The sequence below is a fragment of the Rana temporaria genome, chromosome 7 (genome assembly GCF_905171775.1).
Source record: "Rana temporaria chromosome 7, aRanTem1.1, whole genome shotgun sequence".
Taxonomy (NCBI): domain Eukaryota; kingdom Metazoa; phylum Chordata; class Amphibia; order Anura; family Ranidae; genus Rana; species Rana temporaria.
In genome coordinates, this window is record NC_053495.1 from 38,600,723 (window position 1) to 38,620,528 (window position 19,806).

Consider the following 19,806-nt stretch of genomic DNA (forward strand, 5'->3'; position numbering starts at 1 on the left):
ACACTGCAATTTACATCTCTCTTTTGTTACAGAATTATTTGTTGAAGCTCGGAAATGTACAATGTAGTCCAGAGCAGATTGTAAACTGCAGTGAGAGCTCTGATAAGCTACTTATAATCATTCAGAATGAAGATATTGCCAGCAGTATTCATAAGGTGAGTGTTCATCAATTAATTTTAGGTTCCCTTTTTTTTTATACAAGCTCCTTTTTTGAAATTTTCATTCTGTAAGAAAACTTCATTTATGGCTTGTTCACACCAGCCCAGTTTAAAGGGGTTATAAAGGAAATATTTGTTTTTCCCTAAATAGCTTCCTTTACCTTAGTGCAGTCCTCCTTCACTTACCTCATCCTTCCATTTTGCTTTTAAATGTCCTTATTTCTTCTGAGAAATCTTTACTTTCTGTTCTTCTGTCTGTAACTACACACCGTAATGCGAGGCTTTCTCCCTGGTGTGGAGAAAACCTCTTGAGGTGGGAGGGGACGAGCAGGAGTGTCAGGACGCCCACTAACACACAGCTCCTTTCTCTATCTGCAAAGTAGAGAGCGTCCTGACTTGCCTGCTCACCCCTTCCCCCCTCAAGAGGCTTTCTCCACACCAGGGAGAAAGCCTTTCATTACTGTATGTAGTTACAGACAGAAGAACAGGAAGTGAGGATTTCTCAGAAGAAATAAGGACATTTAAAAGCAAAATGGAAGGATGAGGTAAGTGAAGGAGGACTGCACTAAGATAAAGGAAGCTGTTTAGGGAAATATTTGTTTTCATTTACAACCCCTTTAAGGCTCCATGCACACTGGACGTTCAATCTTTTTCTGGATACCAGATTGCTGGCAGAAAACGCGCTTTTAGCAGAGTTTTGTAATGGCGTTTATGCACGTTTATCAGCCTTTGGCGTTTTTTTGCGGTCAGAAAAATTGCACTTTGAATGTGATTTTCTGGTGTTCAGAAAACAGCCCATAAACTCCACTGCTCATTAAAGCTCAAAAACGTCCATGTGTGCATGGACACATAGGATAACATTGAGTGGTGTTTATGGGCTTTTTTAAGAAAGAAAAGCCCAAACCCCCAAAAACTGCAGTTTTTGAGCTCCAGTATGCATGGAGCCTAACTGCGTTTTCTCAACAAAGTTCAAACTCGTATAGATGGCAATTTGCCTCATGTGCTGTTTATTGTTTTAGTTTAAATCAATGCGTTAAAGTAGGACAGGTTAAATTTTTATACATCATGTTGACACTTGTTACAACACATTGCCCTGAGCTGCATACAATGCATCCAGAAAGTATTCACAGCGCTTCTTTTTCCACATTGTTTTAACGTTATTCCAAAATAAATTAACCACTTAAAGACCACCCACCGCATATACTGCGGCAGGGTGGCTCTATCGTACGAAACAACGTATCTGTACGTTGTTTCGTGCATGAGATACTCTGTGGGTGCACGCTGCGGTCCCATGGACTCGATGTCCACCGGACACCTGCGAATGCTCCACAGAAGCAGAACGGGTATCTGCCTATGCAAACAAGGTAGATCCCCGTTCTTACAGGGGACAACACTGAGATCGTCTGTTCCTAGTAATCGGGAACAGCGATCTCTGTGTTGTCCCAGGGAGCCCATCCCCCACACAGAATACATGCTGAGGGAACGGTTAACCCTTTGATCACCCCTAGTGTTAACCCCTTCCCTGCCAGCATCATACAGTGATCAGTGCATTTTTTATTTTTTTAGCACTGGTGTCCATGTCGGTGTTTCCTTGGCTGACAGCAAGGGGTACAGGCTGCCTCAGTGGGAGGTGGTCAGTCATGGAAGTGTATTCTATTACCTCATCTGGACTAGCAAGTAGAGGGGCCCTTCCCCTCGGGCATGGTGGTTGGCTCTGAGGGCTCTCCTCTCCTCCTGGCCTGATTTGCCAGTTTCCCACCCCACCACCTTCCCTCCCTATCACCTGTGGGTGTTCTGGCCTAGGCGAGCGAGATTGCATCTTGTACATTGATGGGGGTCTAGGACTCTCTGGCGATGCCACATGCTGGGTAGGTGGCTATTGCTGTATAGACACAGCAGCCATTTTGGCAGGGCCAGTGTGTATTGCATCAACAATTTTGGCAAGGGCTGGCTTCGTTGGCCGTTATGGTGGTCCTTTCCGCCTGTACAGTCCGGCCGGGTTTCTGGAAGGTGGCCATTTTGCCAGCTATCCCATATGTGCAGCTGAGTATACTTCAAGGGCTATAAAAACAAAAAAAGGGGATGCAGCGCTAATAAGTGACGAATCAGCAATATAGGTGAGTAATTGGTGATGTTAGTAGAAAAAAATCAATAATAAAAATGATCATTCCAAAGAATAAACAATTTAAGGAATAAATAAGAGAAAATCACCACGCTGCAAATAGTCCAGAAGTTAATGAATGATTGCACTTAATTTTCTCTTAATTGTCCCACAAGTGAAAATGTGAAAAAAACTAAAAAAAAGAAAAGATGACACGGAAAATCCATATAAAAAAGATCCATAAAGATTTCCAAGACGGTGAAGATAGGGTGATGAAAGATGAAATTCCACACTGCACCCGTGCTTATAAAATGCCTCCTTACCGCAATTAAAGACTGTATCTCACCAGTCTCATAAAGCCTATGGGAATTGAGGTATCCCACAACCCATCCACCTGGATGATCAGAGGGCTCAGCATAGGGTCCGAACGGAACCGTGGATAATGAAAGAGAAAGGGATTCTCATAGTGTATACCGTTTAAAATCACAATCGATATTTATTAAAAGTTGCACTTACAGTTAAGTAGTGTATAATAGGCAGTAACAAGCAGTCATAGAAAAAAGTCCTTCTCCGATGCTCCAATGCTACGATGCTTCCTCGCTACCAGGACTCACACACCGCTAGCGTACAGGGCGAAAACGCGATGACGTCACAGCAACCCGACGATCGTTTCGTCTCAACAGGACATCTACGGGGGTTTTGTTATACTTCAAGGGCTGCCAAGTTGGAAGTTGTCCTCTTTGGTACTCACAAGCTGGCACTTTCCACTAAGATTTTTTCTTAACTGCCTATATTAATAAATTTATTTACAAATATTGGAACATCCAGAGTCCTTTTGTAGTCCCATTCAGAGTGGGCTAAGCTTTTACACCAAGGTCTGGATAAGGAGTATGGTTTCACCATGCTACGTAAAACTGGCAGATTGACAAGGCTAAGGTCTCAATATTTATGTGTGTTTGATAGCCACCAAGTGTATCACTCGGCCCCAGAGCGACGTGTCATTGATTTGATTGACAGCAGTGGGAGCCAATGGCTGCGCTGCTATCAATCATCCAGCGAATAGCCGACCAGAGCTGGGGGAAAGCAACGTGGGATTGCGCCCACAGTGATTATTGGATGCATTAAGGTGAAAAAACACAAAGCTTTACAACCCCTTCAACCTCAAGACCCTGAATTTCTTTGTGAAAGTACAAAAGTTCAAGATGAACTTCATTCGTTTTGTGGTGGCTTCTCCATCAGGGGGATTTCCACCATAGACATCAAGGACGCATACTTGCACATGCCCATCTGTCGGGCACCAGCACTTTGTGGTTGGGGACGTGCTTTATCCATTTTGGTGCTCCGCTTTGGTCTGGTGTCTGCTCACCATGAGTTTATTAATGTGCTCCGGTCCTAGAATTACTGTGTCTTATTCTGCACTGATGGACAACGAGGCGATCACAATGCGTATTCTTCAGGAGTTTGGCTGGGTTCTGAACCCACCCTGTCCCATACCAGTCTTCGTTCTGATCCTGGACTCTGCACAGGCCAAGGTGTTTTCCCACTGGACAAACTTGAACCGGTGCAGGCATCATGCCAGTATGACCACTTCCCTCCCAGGACGTCATACGGCATCCACCCAGCGAAAGTGGTTAAAGTGTAGCTTTGGTTTAAAAAAAAAAAAAAATGATGTACTTAATACATTGCTAAACGCATCCTAGGTTTGTTTTTTCATAAGTTAACTGCCTTTTTTTTCCCCCCACATCAGATCCCATCATTGATTACACTGAAGAAACAGTCGTGTGTCAGTTTTGCAGGTGTAGACAGTTTGGACGATTTGAAAAACCACACCTATAACGAATTGTTTGTGTCTGGAGGGTTTATTGTGTCTGATGATACAGTGTTAAATCCTGATAACATCACTGAGGGTAAGATGTTAGTCTTTTTATGGCTTGGTAGGTTTGCACTAGGTAGACTGACAGGCTTGTCTATGAAGAACGAGGGTTGAAACGTAGATTGCAGGTCATTTAAAAAAAAAAAAACAATGCGGCAAGATGGGGCTGGTGGTAAATTGTAACCAGTAGCAAGGGTTATTACAAATATCAAGAAAAAAGAAAAGAAACTGTGCTAGGAAGTTTGGTATACTTGCAGAACCTGGACTGGTCTTTAAATACTAATGGGGAAGCAGCGACTCTCTGTATAATACTGGTACGGTGGAAAAATATAAAGAATCGCGCTACTTTAGAATATATTTTATATTGGAGGCCAAGCATAGTCATTTTGCAATCATGTAAACTTTTGTTTTTAACAACTTTGTCATTTGTACAACCTGACGCACCGTACTTTCTGGCATGTAAGAAGGCCTGCAATTTCATTGCAGTATTTGGTGTCCAGAGGCCTGGCATTTTAATGTTGAAATGCGTGAAGACTGTGCTGTTCCCATGTAAATTGAACTGGTCAGTCAATGGAAGCATAGGAACGTAAACCTGTGCTGAGGAATACTGGGGCTGCAATTGATGCCTTTATAAGAATCCTAGTTATAAACGAAAAAAAGAAAGAAAGGGCGCACCAGCCTAGTGCTTTATCCTTTCGGATGGATTTTATTAGAAAAACTACTCAAGTGTAGCTGAAAGGTTCGCAATATACAAAGTTTCCACAGGTAGCAGAAATTAGTCAAGCCCAAACGCACTCCCGATGGTTAATAGAGGATATGATGAGGGCCACTGCCAGCTGACACATTTCGAAGGGCAACCTTCTTCCTCAGAGCTCAGCCAAGCTCGGCTGAGCTCTGAGGAAGGTTGCCCTTCGAAATGCGTCGGATGCAGTGGCCCTAATCACATCCTTTATGACCATCTGGAGTGCGTTTGGGCTTGACCAATTGCTGCTACCTGTGGAAACTTTGTATATTGCGAACCTTTCAGCTACACTTGAGTAGTTTTGATTTATTTTTTCTAATAAAATCCATCCGAAGGATAATGAATGCACTAGGCTGGTGCGCCCTTTCTTTTTCTCGTTTATTGCTAGGATACCCCTATCCCTGAAGGGCAGCAAGGCCAGTGACATGTACCGTCACAAAATATTGACTGTCTGGTAATCCACTTGTGCGCAGGAGTGTTTGTTTTCTGTTAAGAATCCAAGTTGCTTGGTTTTAAAGGGGTTGTAAAGGTTCATGTTTTTTTCACCTTAATGCATCCTATGCATTAAGGCAGGCATGTCCAAAGTCAGGCCCGGGGGCCAAATGCGGCCCCCTGTTGATTTAATATGGCCCCCCTGGGGATTTGGATGTATATATTGTTTGTGGCCCCCAGGGCCACAAAAGATATATACTGTATTTATTGGCGCAGCCTTGGAGGGGACAGGGAGGGGGCAGGACAAGCGCCGTCAGATTACATGAAGAGAATCTCCTGTTTACTCAGCAGCGTCTGTATTGTAAGTCCCGTCTGCTGGGATGCCATTGGACGACTGTTCTGTCTATTAAAGAGGCCACAGGATAAACAAGGCATTCTCCTGTTTGTAATCTGTTGGCACTCGTCCCGCCCCCTCCCTCTGTCCTCCGAGGCTGCAGATGGGCATCGTTCAGGCTGCACTGATGGCAATGGTAAGGCTGCATTTATGGCACATGTGAGGCTGCATTTATGGCACATGTGAGGCTGCATTGGTTGCAATGGTAAGGCTGCATTGGTTGCAATGGTAAGGCTGCATTCATGGCAATGGTGAGGCTGCATACATGGCAATGGTAAGCCTGTGAGTGTTATACGCCGATAAATACGGTATATCCAAATAACACGCCCAAGCTCATCCTTAGTCCTAAGCAGCGCTCTGGGATTCGTTGGGGCCACAAATAAAATATATACAGTAGATCCAAATAACACGCCCAAGCTCATCTCTTCACCACACACAGCCACAAAGGCAAGAGAATTCTTGTCGGGCCGTGTATTAGTGCTCAGACGAACACACTTAGGCATAATTTTAATGGTTCAAAGAATGTCAGGCAAAATAGTCGGCCCTTCACGCATGTTCACTTAATCAAATCTGGCCCTCTTTGAAAAAAGTTTGGACACCCCTGCATTAAGGTGAAAAACCATCTGACAGTTACTGCCCCCCAGCCCCCCATTTTTCTTATTTGTGCCCGTTCACCTGCTGCGCCCGCCCCCGACATCCTCTTATCTGCTCAGTCTGGTCTTTGATTGGCTAGAATGGATGGATTGATAGCAGCGCAGCCATTGGCTCACGCTGCTGTCAATCCCATCCAATGATGCGGGGGGGCGGGCCAAGTGCTACAGTGAGCGGCTATGGCTACCGGCTGTATCACGGGAGCACGCCTGAAAGAACAAACCCCCATGGGAGCGCTCTCCCACGAAGGGGGTTAGTTCTTACGGGAATGAGCAGAGACAGCCGCCGAGGGACCCCAGAAGACCAGGTTCGGGGCCACTCTGTGCAAAACGAGCTGCACAGTGGAGGTAAGTATAACATGTTTGTTATTTAAAAAAATTATCCTTTACAACCCCTTTAATACATTCCCAGCCACCAACCTGAAATCAAAATTCCTGATCTGCATAATTGTTCCTGGGTGGTGCATCCATAGTCCTAAAGCCTTTATATCGGCATGGCAGCCAGGTAACTAGCAAAAGAAGTCTGCAATGGCAGCTTTAATAGTCTTTCAGAACCGGTTTTCTATTAAAAGGCTTCATTTGAGGAAAGCTGTAAAAGCGTGATATGGAGCCTTGTAGGTAGTACTTGCCATCTCCTAGCATTGATGAGCTACAAGAAGCTTGTATTCAACTTTTTAAAGGGTCACTAAAGGAAAAACATTTTCTCTTATCGTCCATGGACGGACACAGCTCCTTAAATCTTGACAAGTGGGTTATGTTCCCTGTTTACAGGAGAGGACTAGGCAGAAACATGTTAAATAGTTAAATACATGTTACATTAACAGAGTTGAACAGCCCCGCCCAGGGGGCGGTCCCTCCAGACATAACCCTCCTCACTGCAGCATGCAGCCTCAGTTTCGTTCTGCCTAGCAAAGGAGAAGGACATATGGCTCCCTTTGGGCCCAGCGCCCTGAGGAGAAATTTTATTTTATTTTACTTTTTCTTGAAGAATCTTCTTTCAACTGTCGGCTGAGAGACAGGCTGGATAATATAGATCCTTGTAGTCTACTCAGTCCGACCAGCAAGCGTGGGCACACCTTTGCAAAGAGGCTTGGTCTGCCACGCCATACCCCATGACTCCTGGGGTGGCCGGTGAGCTTTGCTCCGAGGTCCACATATGACTGGGCTGTGGTGTTGTCTCACTCACAGTGGACCGGGCCGACAGCTACCTCCATTTCGGTTGTAGTTCTGTCAGGAATGCGTCAGCGAGTCCTCGCTTGGACGGGTAAGTACAGTACCTCCTGCTTCGGTGGGTTGGTACGGCTGGGCATTCCTGGGGTTCGGGGGTCCCTTCCCCTTACTTCCCTGCTCCTTTCCCTTGCTGCATTGCTAACATTGCCGCTGTCAGGGGGGAGGGGGCCTTCCTGAGGGGACTGTGTTATCTGGCCTGTGTTTTTTCTTTTTGTATTGGGCTTTCCTGTGAGGTAAAAAGCCCTGTGGTGAGCACAGATGTTTATGATTATACTTCAGCAGACGCTGACTGATTGGTGACACCTGTAACGGTTTTGCTTTTTATGTTGTATCTGTGTCTTATCCTTAAATAAAAAAGCCCTAGGAGGCTTTTCCTGTTTAAACACAGGTCCCTGCAAAAGTTACCTCACGGTTCTTTTCCTCACAGGCAGCGCTGGGCAGTCTCCTCCTGAGGGAGTCCCCTGGTCAGCGCAGCAAGTGGGTGAGAGGCCCTGAATAGGGCTCTAGGAGCCTTTGTCTATTTGTATGGACAGGTGTGCATATTATAATACACACTATGTAAATATTGGAGTCAGTATCTGGGTCCTTCCCCTACATGCTGGTGGTGGCAGCAGGTGTTAGCACCTGGGATTCCCACAGAGTTTTTATTGTTAGTCCTGGACACAGTTTGTGCCAGGGTGGGGGTGGACTGCGGGCGGGCGGTAAAAGAGTGCCCCCTTCCCCCGTTATCCCCTGGGGAATGCTCTGTTATGGAGCCATGGACCAGGTACCTAGTTAAAAAAAAAAAAAAAAAAAAGCAGAATAAGGCATTTATGGGTGCGCTTTTTACTGCGGCAAGGGACTCTCCTAAGCTGCATAGTGCAGCTGGGTTTCCGCCGAGGGCTCGGTCTTTTTTGGATCACACAAATCAGACCGCTGTGTAGGTTTTTTCCTTCTGTGCCCTTCTTTGATAATTTCTGAGATGCGGAATGAGAAAAGCCGCTGAGGGCTTTTGTAGTCCCTCACCGCCGGGCGGGAACCCCCACATGTATGGATCTGACTGATAGAAGATCCGAAGTACTGACCCGTTCCATGTTTACCATGCTGGGGTCTGGCTTGCGGGCCTATTGTGGCCACTACACTGGGGTCTCAGTCGACGCTGGCGCCATTTTTTGGGAGGTTTTTCAATTACATTGAAAACTCCCATTGGCGCAGCTTACATTGTGCCGGCCATTTTCCTGTGGCCGCGTTCTGAACGCTCGGCCATCCTGGAGTAGTCCTGACCCCCTAGTGCTGTATACAACTCACAGCAAGGGTGTCAAAACAGTGGAGGAGCACCGACTCTCTCCTGAGGTTATTAGCCTAGCGGACCAGCTGGTCCAGGGCCTCATATAGGTCTGTGATTCCTTATTGAATGCTGCGCCCTTGTTATCCAGGGTGTCTGTTTCAGAATGGTTTTATGCACACGGTGGTGTAGTGCTTAACTCCAGTACTTGGCAGCAAAAGAGTCATTGGTTCGAATCTGCACACTGACGCCAATCTGCCTGGAGCTTGCATTGTCGCTCCCTGTGTCTGCGTGGGTTTCCTCCGGGTACTCCGGTTTCCTCCAAAGACATGTGTGCATACACCTACATAATATACATACACACTATGTGTGTGTATTATTTAGGGGCAACCCTCCCAGGCCGTCAAAGGCCCAGCTGGGGGACTAATCTGTCCCTGGGTGCATAAGCCGATCACGCCGGCACCCAAATCCTGCCAATGTATATAGCCTTCCCTCCCTGTCTCTAGGTGGCAGGGGCGGCTTGCAGGTTCACAATTCAGTGAAACCTCCCTGCTCTCCGACTAGTGGGTCTGCGAGGTGGTCTCTTCGGAGTACTAGATAGGGTTTCCTCCTATCCACAGAACAAAGTTCTGTCCTTGTGTCTTCCTCTCCCGGCCCGTCAGTCTGCCTTGGGCAGTGTGGGATTTGCAAAGCTGCGAGGTAATTTTACCTTTCCTGCAGGACGAGAGTTTTGGGGTTTTCTATGGGCCTCGGGCCCTAAATACCTTTGTGAACGTCGGGTAGTTCCGCATGGAATCCATTTGTTCGGTGGGCGCTTCATCCGGGGGATGTCCTGACGTCCTCGGACATCAGGGACGCATACATACATGTCCCGTTTTGCACATGTCACAGTGTTTTTTTTTTTTTTTTTTTCTGTGCTTCGTGATGAGAGAAGGGTCTCTGTCAGCCTGTGGCCCTCCCTTTTGATCTGGCGTCGGCACCATGGGTTTTCAGCTAGGAGCTCGCACTTATTTGAATTTTGTTGGGACAGCGAGGCTTTGCCTCATTGGCTACTTGGACGACTTTCTTCTGAGAGCAGCTTCTGTCTCCGACCTAGTGAATGGGTTATTCCCATTCAGACCCTCCGAAGATTCGGGTGGATGTTAAACGTTTAGGCCAGAAAGTGTAGCTCAGTGGCAGCAAGCCTGCCCTCCATGTGTGCGACCCACGGTTCAAATCATGGGCATGCTAGGTTCCGACTCAGCGTTGGAGTATCTAGTGTTGATCCAGACTCCTCAGTGGCAAAGGTCCTTCTTCCCCTGGAGAAATTGCAGACTCTTCAGTCTGCGGTGAAGGTATTGGCATCACGCAATCGGTCTTCTCTCCGGGCGCCTGCTGGTTCGGGGTCTGTGGGTAGCCTCCTTCAAGGTGGTACTGTATGCCCAGTTCCACACCCTGGTTTTCCAGGGGAACTACTGTCCAGGTGGTAAAAATCTCTTGTCTCTGAAATCATTAGATTCCTGTGCGCCACCTAGTCAGAGTCTCTCTGAGTTGGTGACAGAGATTCCCGACTCTTCGGTCCGGGAAGTTGTTCCTTCCTTCCAGTGGTCGGTGTTTACGACGGATGCCAGCTCACGGGTTGTGAACCTGGAGGTTCACAAAACTGGGGGGTCCAGTCGGCCCTGAGTCGCTGGACTTGCGTGGACCTATGACCACACCTCCTTGAATGTGTCTGGTCTCGGTAGCTAGCCAGGGTCGGGCCTGGCTAGTGCCTGGTGGGAGACCGCCTGGGAATACCAGGTGCTGTCTACTGTTCATTGTCCTACTATTTTAGCCGATCAGGCTATGCTTCTCCTTGTGGTCGACCGATCTGGTTTCAGCCGGACAACGCCACGGCCGTGGCTTCAGTCTACCATCAGGTATGCCGGCAGGCGCACTACTGGAGTCGCCAGATGCTGGACCAGGGCGACTGGTCTTTGTGCTTGGGGTGTTTCGGCTCCCTTGCAGGAGGTGAGCCTCACATGGCATGGATCTCCTGGCAGCTTGTCTCCGCCGCAAGGGTGTCAAAGTTAGCGGCCAGGTCTAGTGATCTTGTACAGACGCGTCAGTCGCGCTGGTGGCCCTGTGTTGTCTGTATCGGTAATTTTTTGCCATTCCTCCATGGTAGTTGCTTCCTCGGCCGCTCCACAGAGTGGATGCTGAGGAGACCCCGATGATTCTAATCGCTCCAGATTGACCTTGGCGTCCTTGGTACGCTGATATTGGGCGCCTGGTAGCGGAGGCACCCTGGCGATTGCCAGGGCAGGAGGTTCCTGTCTCAAGGTCCCATACTTCCTCCTGTTGTACAGTCACTGACTTGCTCAACATGGTTATTGGAAGCCAGACTTTAGGTGACCAGGGTCTGTCTGACTCGGTCATCTCAACAGGGCACCGTAGTCTTCTTCCGGAGGATCTACCGTCGCACCTCTCTTGGTGCAAAGGGATGGAGTGGCGTCCACGGGCATACTCTCGGTGTCCAGGGTCCTGCTGTTTTTAAAGCTTGGATTGGATCTAAAAATTGCTTAAAGCACCGTTTGGGGGCAGATTTCAGCCTTGGCTGTGTTCTTTTAGTGGCCTTTTTGCGGCCCGTTCCCTGGTGGGTCCCCTTTTTTTGTGTGCAAGGGGTTTGTCATATACTTTCCCCTCTTGGCCCATCTCTTCCCCCATGAGTTTTGACTCTGGTGCTCTCGGTTCTTCAGGAACCTTCCTTTTGGAAACATCAGAGAGATTTTCTCTTGACACTATCTCAGAAGGTGGCACCTTTAGTGGCCTTTACCTCTGTTAGAGGGGTTTCTGAGTTGGCGGTCTTGCAAGCCACCATGCTTGATCCCCCCCATAAGGATTAGGTGATGGTGCGCCCGCGACCTTCCCTTCTTCCGAAGGAGGTTTTCGGCCTTTCATACTTTAGCCGTGGTACGCGCTTTGCGGGTATACCAGCCTACTACAGCTCCATTTCGGAGCTTCTGACTCTCTTTTGTGTCGGTGTCTGGTCCACAAAAGGGCCTGGCGGTCTCGTCGACCACCATTTCTCGGTGGATCAGGCAGGCCATCATACAGGCCTATGCTCCTAATGGGCGGGCCCCCCTTTCCGGTCACGGCACTTTCGACCAGGGCAATTGGTGCTTCCTGGGGTTTTTAATTTTTTTCCGACATCATGCGTCGGTCTCACAGGTGTGCGAGGCGGCGATTTGCTCGTCCGTTCACGCTTTTTCCAGAATTTACATGGTTGCTGTGAGTGCATCTTATGATGTTTTTTTCAGCCGCTAGTTTTTGCCGGCGGCTGTTTAAAGTTGCACCTCCTCCGTTGAGGAGCTCTGCTTGTTTTGGGGTGAAGTTAAAAATTGTTTTTACTGATATATTTCCCACCCCTCGTTTTTTGACACTGCTTGGGGACGTCCCACTTGTCAAGATTTAAGGAGCTGTGTCCGTCCATGGACGATAAGAGAAAATAGGATTTTTTGTACTCACCGTAAAATCCTTTTCTCTGAAGTCCATGGACAGACACAGCTCCCACCCCTCCTTTTTAGGTTTGTACTGCTTGTTACGAACTGAGGCTGCATGCTGCAGTGAGGAGGGTTATGTCTGGAGGGACCGCCCCCTGGGCGGGGCTGTTCAACTCTGTTAATGTAACATGTATTTAACTATTTAACATGTTTCTGCCTAGTCCTCTCCTGTAAACAGGGAACATAACCCACTTGTCAAGATTTAAGGAGCTGTGTCCGTCCATGGACTTCAGAGAAAAGGATTTTACGGTGAGTACAAAAAATCCTATTTTTTTGCTAAATAGCTTCCTTTACCTTACTGCAGTCCTGGTTTCATGTCCTCATTGTTAGTTTTTGCTCTGATGTTGCTGTAATTCTGCTCTGTTCTGGACACTTCCTGGTTGTCTGTTTCCTGATGACCACAGTACTGGGAGCTTCTAGTTCCGTTTTCCAAACCATCACTTCTCTATGGCTCTATACAGCACAGAGGCAGGATAACATGCAAAAACGAAACAAACTACAGGTAGATTATATGATTGATTTTTATCTATTTGTAATCGTTTTTAAAATGAATCGGTTAACTATTATGTCTCTATACCCTGTAAACAGTCATTTGAGCAAAAAAATATTTTTCCTTTACAACTCCTTTAAGCTCTGTCAGAGTATTTTCCCTATAACCTTTATTTCATATTTTTTTTTTTTTTTTTTTAATAGATGTGCTGAAAAAGTTTTTGCTGTTTCTGGAGCAAATTGACAGTCCTGATGGAAAATGGCAATGGAAAATCCACTGCAAATTTCAGAAGAAACTGAAGGAGTTAGGGAGGTGAGTGGTCTCTGATAGACATAAGATAATGGGTTGTTGGGTGCAGTTAGCTGCAGCAACATGGACACTCAAAATGGGAGCTTTTTCACCTTGCCGCATACAAGAAAATCCAGGACTTGACGCTTCATTAGACTATGAATTCAGGAAGGTATTTAGACTATTAACCACTTCAGCCCCCGGAAGAATTAGCTGCCCAGTAACCTGGCCATTATTTGCGATACAGCACTGCATCGCTTTAACTGACAATTGCGCAGTCATGCGCCGCTGTACCTAAACAAAATTGCCCCCCCCAAATGGGGCTTTCTTTTGGTGGCGTTTGATCACCTCTGCGGTTTTTATTTTTTGCGCTATAAACAAAAGAGCAACCATTTTGAAAAAAATACGTTTTAACTTTTTGCTATAATATCCCAATAAAAAAAAAAAAAAGTTTTCTCAGTTTAGGCCGATATGTATTCTACATATTTTTGGTAAAAAAATCCGCAATAAGCGTATATTAATTGGTTTGCGCAAAAGTTTTATAGCGTCTACAAAATAGGGGGTAGTTTTATGGCATTTTATTGTAATAGCGGTGGTCTGCGATTTTTATCTGGAGTGAAACATTATGGCGGGCACATCGGACACTTTTGGCATATTTTTAAAAATACATTGATTACTGTAAAAATGTCACGCGCAGGGAAGGGGTTAACACTAGGGAGCGATCAAGGGGTTAAATGTGTTCCCTAATGTGTGTTCTAACTGAAGGGGGGATGGGACTGACTAGGGAAACAGATTGATTGATGTTCATACATTGTATGAACACACGATCAGTCTCTTTGCCCCTGAGAGAACTAGGATGTGTGTGTTTGTGTGTATATATGTATATATATATGTATATATATATATATGTATATGTATATATATATATATATATATATATATATATATATATATATATATATATATATATAAATAAATATATATATACACACACCCCTGTTCTCGTTCTGTTGCGAGTAATTGCAGGTGGCCGTCAGTCATCGCAACAGCAGGGCACTCGCATCAGCTCCGGGAACGCGCTTAGGGCACGCGCGCCTTCTGGGGGCGTCTTAAAAAACTGACGTACAGATACGACGGCTCGCGCAGGGGCGCCAGCCTGCCGCAGTATAACTGCGGAAGCTGGTCCAGAAGCGGTTAAAATAATTTTTCTGCATCGATTAGTTAGGAGGCTGGTGAGATCCTTGGTCAGGGTTGGATGGGTATTGTTTGTGGGTGCAGAGTATCGTTTGTGTTCTCTTACTGTAGTACAGCTTTAACAGTATCCCGAGACCGTGTTTGCTGTTAGTATATTTTGCTACATAGCTGACTGCAGTAGAATTATTGATCTCTGTGCAGTAAAATTACCGTGCATGTCAGCTGTCTTACCAGACTATTAAATGTAGAATGTGTCCTACCTTCATCTATTCTGCAATTCCATCAATGCAGTTGACCTATACCCTGCACATATAGGCTTTTGTCAAGTAAAAACAGATCTATGGACTGGAAATGTATGTCTTCCATTATTTTCCCCTTTTAAGGTTAAAAGCAACTGCTCTGAATATATTGACACTCTTGAACACCTATCAAAAGAAACATCTGGTGGAGATCCTGGCTTATCATATGTGCGATTCTCAGACCAGGCAAGCACCTGAGCTGGATTGTCTGATCAGACTTCAGGTTCAGAACATACAGCAGAGGCACCTAATATTCCTGACGGGTAAGTCTTCCCACACTTCCTTGTTAGTCACATTATAGATAACTGCAGAACAATTATGTATTTACGTTTTCATATATCTGTTGCAGAAAAGGACAAATCATTGTTTTCCAGTCATGCTGAAAATGGAATTCTAGTGACAAGCATGGATGAGTTCATAAATAATTTTACAGATCTTATTGGTCATCATAACTCCAGCAATGAGGAGCATTGCTTATCACAGCTGGTAAATCAAGAGAACCAGAAAGGTATTTAAAATTTGTTATTTGTAACTTTATAAATAGGTTAATACTGATATGTAAAGAAGAACTTCGCTAAGGAATATTGGCACCTAAACTGGCAACTTGACCACAGCACAACTTCAGAAAAGAAGGGATTCCTGTGAAAACTTGACTAATTTCTGGCCCTCAAGTCTTCCAAGAGTCATACTTGTGGGCAAGAATAAAAAAGGGGACATTTATAAATTGTCACATGGCAAGGCAATGCTAAACAGGATTGGTGAGACAAAATACTGAGACCTGTTACTACAAGCTGCTTGATTCATGAATACTCCCGCAACTGCTAAAAATTAGCGCCATAACTGAGTTGACCTTGACAGCTTCCTTTTTTTGTGCATCTTGGAGAGGAAATCTCTTCAGTGCTAAAAATCTGTCTTAGGATTTAGAAATCTTAAAGTTGGCTACCCTAGAATACGGGTGCAGGGGTCACAAATTCAGTAAACTGTCAGTTTGCTAAATGAGGCCACCTGATTTTACCCAATTGTGTTGCCAATTTCCTTGAATGGTCCCTGCATTAACACTGTGGCCCTTCCTAAGAAGTTTACTATCGAGTCGGAGCAGGCCGCATGACAACATTTTTATGGCTCCCATAAACTTTTCCCCCCTGCATCATGTCGGCCATGTACAGACAAATCATTCTGGCTGACTGGTCTGCGAGAAAACATTGCATATTGGCTGCCCTTGAGCTTCAGACTCAGTGGCGTATTTGTTAATAAGTTGTATTTAGAGATCTAAATGGCTCTAACATAAGAAAATATGGATGCCTATTGTTTAGCCAAGTTCTTCTTTATTCTACTGTTTTGATTTAATTAAAGTCAATAGATTTAAGTGAATAAATAAAAACTAGACAATGAGACCAAAATGCAAGCTGCTTAAAAATCAAATCCTATAAAGGCCCTTTCCCACGTACAGATCCCGCGAGGATCCTTACCGTTCTTATCCGCTTGCTCAGCGGGGATCACTCCGCATAGAGGACCCGGATGAGATCCCGCTATCCCATAAAGATACATGTATGTCCGTATTTCATCCAAAAACGGATGGATGAAATATGGACATATTGTGTCCGTACATGTGAAAGGGCCCTTACAGTTTTTAAGAGATTGTTTTGAAATGAATCAGCCAAAATGGCATTTCATTTGTGTGCAATTTGAAAAACTTTAACTTGGGATGTAAGATTTGGATGTTTTGTTTGTAGAAATGAGACTTTTTTTTTTTTTTTTTGTATTAGGAATCTTTCAGTCTCCATAAGTACATTCTAGCCATTCCCCCTTGCTCTTTGACCTTGCTATAGAGCCACTAGCACAACACTTTAGATCGCACCCAGAAATCATTGGCCTTACAGTGGCAGGGGTCACCATAAACTAAGCCTTGTTGTTGATGACAGTCTCCTATTTCATTAACCCAATCATCACACTTCCCAAATTGATGGCATTAGTATCTCAGTTTAGTAATATCTCATGTCTCCATATCAACCATACCAAGCCTCCTATCTTAAACATTTCAATACCACAGGTACAAGCGGGCTCTGCAGAGTCCACTGGACAGGAAAACATTACTAGCCGCTTGCAGGGATTACCCACTTGGCGGCATAGCAGCTATCAAGATAACACAACACAAAATTGCTGTACAATTCAAAATCAAATTCTCTAGGAATGCCACAGCTTAAATTTATCTTGCACTACCAAAGACCACACATGGCTAACCAAACCCTCTACCAGAGCCGTCCTCAAGGAGGACTGGGAGTCTCACATCTGCAGAAATACTAGCCGTCGGGCCAATTGGCCACTCACTAAATACCACGCTACAACTGAAGTACCTCTTTGGGGTATCCTTTGAAGCAGCAGACTGTGCACCTATACCAATTACTAATCTCCTTTGGATACTTGCACATTGCAGACCCTCTCTCTGAAACCCAGTAACCTCACACTCCCTGTCTCTTTGGAAAGGCCATAAGTACTTCGGGGGCGTTTAATGTCTTTCTGTAACCCTGCTTTTACACTGTTGTCCGTTGGCCTTAAATCGTTTCACACCTTACAAGTGGATCACAAACTACCTGAAGTAGAACTATTTCCTTATTTACAAGTCTTTCATTCAGTATATGCTACCAGTCTCTGACAAGGAATTGACTTTGACGCCCTTTGAACAGCGGTGCAAAAATATGAAGGAAACTTGGACAGCCGCACTCCAAAAATGTTCTTTTAATTAAAATCGATCACAAAATAAACATGCCACAGCAAAAAAATTGGAACAAAAGCTAACGTTTCGCACTGTAGCTTCAGCAACTGAAATATAGTAGGGAAGACAGAGACTGCTCCTTTATCCCTATTCAGTTCCATCTGTTTTCCTCCCTTTTGCCGCCTCCTAGTGGTGGCTGTAAGAAGATGCTGCGGGAAGAGGAGGTCTCACAACATTGCTTTTGGGATGAAGGGCTTCTTTATCATCCAGACAGGCACTTGTTGTAGTGCAGTAAGAATAAAGTACTGAAAGTGTGCTTATTCAAGCTTTGTTTGTGACACTTTCCTCAAATGTTTTGGAAGCCTCCTTGTTTGTTCTCGACAAACGGCCTCTTCATATAACAATAATGACGTTATCTGCCTCCTCCACAAACCTTCACATAAAAACAGAACAATGCTTGTTTTAGAAAAACCCCAATGGCAGATGTACACCTTGGAATCATATTCATTCAATTACTCTTTAGCTCTTACAGTGGCCCCAGGTTTTTCTGTAGTACAGCATACAGTAGTTTTCAGATCCGCTTGCATTTTCGGTTCATTGGTCTTTAGTGGGAAAATCAATTAATACTACTAATTTGCCAGTGTGTATTAATTTGCATATATGTTCACTTGCTATTGAAAATTCCATGTGGCTGTTGGTTTTCATTAATTTTACATTAAATGCATTCTTGTACTGCGGTAACTTTTGGCAATCCCTGTAGGTGTTTTTTATTTCTTTGGTCTACTAAATGGGGAAAGACTTCTTCTCGGCTTGCCTTCTGCTTCCTTTTTTAACTGCCAGAAATTAATATCTGGTGTGTCTAGCCTTTGGCATGCTAGTTGGGATTTCTCAATGAACTAATGTTGTTTCTCCCCCTGTCTTCTAAAAATCCCAACTTCTACCCCAAAGGACGATCACGGCACCACTGTGATAGAAGATGAATTTTCCCAGTGCATGTTGAATATGAAAAGGCTGCAGGAGTGAGTATAATTGTATAGTTATACTTGACTTCTCTTTGCAATGCAGCTGTCAGCGAAGCTGATCTCAAGGAGGAAGAAGACATGTCTCTAGACTCAGAGGACGAGATGCCAGAGATTGAAGTATGTACAAATGTGAAGCAAGAACCCCAAAAAGACACTGCTATGAACCAGTCAGAAGATGGAAATTCTCAAACAGAGAAGTCAACAAAGACTCCTATCATTGGCCCAGAGTTCATGCAACCTATAACTCCAGTATCTACAGCCGGTTCTACCACAGGTGATCATGGCAACCCAGCTGAGGATTCTTCCAGTATATTTAATGACTACGATAGCAGCTCATTGGGCATTTCCCATTTCAACCTGTTAACGCATCAAACATTTCTGGGATCAATGGTATACGGTAATAACCAGACACCTGTGGAAAACCTTTTCATTAGTTCCTACGGCCAGTCGGATCAAGACACCTCATCTGGTTCTGAGTGGGATCCAAAGTGGAATGTAAAATAATCTTTTTTTTGTTCTTTTTTTTTTTTTTTTTTTCTATTGTACTGTACCTGAAATATTTATATATCTGACATTTTTGTAAGATTTGTTTTTTCTTATACAAAGTAAAACACATTTTATTATATTTAATGACCTTGTCTTTTTCTAGATTTATAATGCATGCAGTTATTTTTTTGTAATGGTACAAAAGGTTTGCACCTAGGTTAATTTTTATTTCTTTCACTGAGAGGTATAGACATTTTTAAATTTTGGGTTATACTAGTCTGTTTTATTCTAGATTTCTAAGAAGACGGAAGTATTTTCTTCAGTTCTGCTGTGAAAGTACAAACCTATTTTCTTTCATTTTAGAGGATCTTTAGTCAATTTTTGAAACATTAAAGTAGTTGTAAAGTCAGAAGGTTTTTTATCTTGATGCATTAAGATAAAAAGCCTTCTGCGTGCAACAGCCACCCTACACTTACCCAAGGTCCCTCTCTGTCCAGCAATGTCCACGAGTGTCTCAGGCGTCCAAGATTCTCCCTTGTGATTGGCTGAGACACAACAGCGGCGCCATTAGCTGCCACTGCTGTCAATTAGTCAGCTAGGCAATCAGTAGAGAGAGGATGGCGGGTTTGGGCTCCGTGTCTGAATGGACACAGGGAGCTGCAGCTTGGCTCGGGTGCCCTTATAGCAAGCTGCCTGCTATAGGGGCACTCAACAGGAGGGAGGGGCCAGAATCACAGAAGAGAGACTCAGAGGATGACCTGGGCTGCTCTGTTGCAGTTAATTGGCACAGAGCAGAAAGTATAACATGTTAGTTTTATAGGGGGGGGGGGGGGGGGGACACAAGGTTTTCGATGCTTTTAAGTCAGCAGCTATAAATACTGTAGCTGCTGACTCCTAATTACTCCCTGGTCCCAGGGATCCAGTGCTGTCCTTGTCCGAGCCACTCTTC

General features: G+C 44.9%; 1 protein-coding gene across 3 annotated transcripts in view; it reads left to right on the top strand.

The window, feature by feature from the left end:
* TASOR (transcription activation suppressor) overlaps window positions 1–19,001 on the top strand; it is a 75,649-nt gene extending 56,648 nt beyond the window's left edge. For 2 of the 3 annotated variants that reach the window (XM_040359248.1, XM_040359250.1), the window contains 6 exons: window positions 33–155; window positions 4,007–4,166; window positions 13,059–13,167; window positions 14,721–14,899; window positions 14,986–15,144; window positions 18,415–19,001. In XM_040359248.1, coding sequence (XP_040215182.1) covers window positions 33–155; window positions 4,007–4,166; window positions 13,059–13,167; window positions 14,721–14,899; window positions 14,986–15,144; window positions 18,415–18,875 — 1,191 coding nt within the window. In that variant the 3' untranslated portion in view covers window positions 18,876–19,001. Of the gene's footprint in view, window positions 1–32; window positions 156–4,006; window positions 4,167–13,058; window positions 13,168–14,720; window positions 14,900–14,985; window positions 15,145–18,297 lie in introns of all 3 variants that reach the window. The other variant, XM_040359251.1, reaches the window with a different exon arrangement.
* The last annotated feature ends 805 nt before the right edge of the window (window positions 19,002–19,806 follow it).